General features: G+C 56.5%; 1 protein-coding gene across 1 annotated transcript in view; it reads right to left on the minus strand.

Moving 5' to 3' along the window:
• The window catches only part of RPUSD4 (RNA pseudouridylate synthase domain containing 4), a gene marked incomplete at both ends in the record, with an annotated part of 5,452 nt that overhangs the window by 2,758 nt on the left and 761 nt on the right, over positions 1 to 1,933 (minus strand). The window contains 3 exons of the mRNA XM_008939924.1: positions 1,293 to 1,463; positions 1,578 to 1,675; positions 1,777 to 1,925. Of these exons, the coding sequence (XP_008938172.1) occupies positions 1,293 to 1,463; positions 1,578 to 1,675; positions 1,777 to 1,925 (418 nt within the window). The remainder of the gene's footprint in view (positions 1 to 1,292; positions 1,464 to 1,577; positions 1,676 to 1,776; positions 1,926 to 1,933) is intronic.

A 1,933-nucleotide genomic window follows, 5' to 3' on the forward strand; every position in this document is an offset into this window, starting at 1 on the left:
GCTGTGGCCACCAGGAAGAGGAGGAGGACGGTGCTTGGAGCTCCTGCTCCTTCTTTGAGGGTTCTGCCGGCGTTTGAAGCTTGAGGAGCAACTTTGTTGAGTTGGAATTATAGGGGGGGAAGAATTTTTTGACTTAAAATAGACCAAAAAAAATCTCAGCCTAGTCGGGAACGGGAACGGTCCCCGCCCAGCTCGTGGTTTTTCTGTCCCTCTCTAATTAACTGATGGATTTTTGGTGGCACCTCCCACGGGTTTGAGGTTCCTTGGTTATTTTTAGCTTCAGCCACGTTTGCCCAGGACCAAAAAAGGTCCTTTCAGCACCTAAAGCAGCTGGAAGGGGTGGAGGAAGGTCCCGCTGCCCGGCCCTGAGGTTTTGGGGAGGCACCAAAGGTTGATGGTTTGTGGTGGAACATCAGCCAGGGTGGCTCAAGGGTTTGGTCTCCATGGGGCTCCCTCTCCTGGAAGGAATGCGGCTCCAAGGTAAGCTCTAGGAGAGGGATCCCAAAAATGGGATGGAAAATGGTGGGATCTAAAGGATTCTCCTGGGGGTGGAGCTCAGACCTGTTGAGGAGCAAGATCCACCTGGTTTGAGCAGAGAGAGACACAAAACCCTTCACTTCAGCAAGAGTTGGACCTTTTATTGCTTGGGGACAGGTTCAAAACATACCCTGGGCCAAGCCTGGCTTCTACCCAGCCTCCTTGGTCCAGCCAAGAGGCTCCTCAGCCACGTTCCTGCACCAAAGCAGGGCAAGGAGTGCAGGAGAGGACCTTGCTGGAAGCCAGTGGTGGTGGGGACCTTGTCTGAAGGCACCACCTTGAAGGTACCAACTTGGGGGTTGATGGCACCAACTTGAAGGTACCAAATTGGAGCTTGAAGGTACCAACTTGAAGGCACCAACCTGAGGGTGCCAACTTGAGGGTTGATGGCACCAACCTGAAGGTACCAAACTGGAGCTTGAAGGTACCAACTTGAAGGCACCAACTTGAGGGTGCCAACTCGAGGGTTGATGGCACCAACCTGAAGGTGCCAACTTGGGAGTTGATGGCACCAACTTGGGGGCTGATGGCATCAACCTGAAGGTGCCAACTTGAAGGTACCAAATTGGAGCTTGAAGGTACCAAATTAGGGGTTGAAGGTACCAACTTGGGGGTACAACAACGCTGGTAGCAACACAGGAGGTCTCTGGTGAGCAGCAGAGACTGGATGGACTTCATCACACCACTGTGGAGCGCCCAGACCACGTGCTGGAGATGGTTCTGCTCCTCATCCTGCCTCGTTACTTGTCGGGGATGTCCAGCTCCAGCCTCCTCAGAGTCTTTAGGAAGAAGAGGGGTGGCTTGCAGACCAGGTCCAACCTCTCTCCCAGGGGCAGGGAGAGCCGGTGGGCGTGGAGATGGAGGGGAAGGTGCCGAGCTTTGCTCTGCTTCAGCTTCAACCTCTTCAAGGTGATCTCAGGAAGCTTCTGTGGTGAGGAGAGAAGAAAACCCTTCCACAACTTTGTCTCTTTGAGGTAGGCCTTGAAAAGCCTGGCTCAAGGAGGAGTTTAGGGGGTGGCCACAGAAGCTCCAGGCCCCACCTGTGGTGCCAGCTTGCTCCAGTGTGAGTATTTATGATCCCCCAAGATGGGACACCCCAACCCGTAGGCCAGGTGGACCCGGATCTGATGCTTCACCCCTGAGGAGAAAGAAAAAAAGGGAAGAGGAGAAATGGGACCCACCACCCCCCCCGTTGGGTCTCGACTCCCAGCTGGGGGACGTCTGGTGGGGCCTCCTCACCGGTGATGGGCTGGAGCTCGAGCAGGGAGCAGCAGGAGGAGCTGGCCAGGCGGCGGTACCGCGTCACCGCGCTCTCGGCGCGGCGGTTCTTCCGCACCCTCACCGCCCGGCCGTCCCCCGGGGACAGGCGGGAGGTGGGGGCCAAGGTCCTCCGCGG

The sequence above is a fragment of the Merops nubicus genome, unplaced genomic scaffold (genome assembly GCF_000691845.1).
Source record: "Merops nubicus isolate BGI_N331 unplaced genomic scaffold, ASM69184v1 scaffold3735, whole genome shotgun sequence".
NCBI lineage: Eukaryota > Metazoa > Chordata > Aves > Coraciiformes > Meropidae > Merops > Merops nubicus.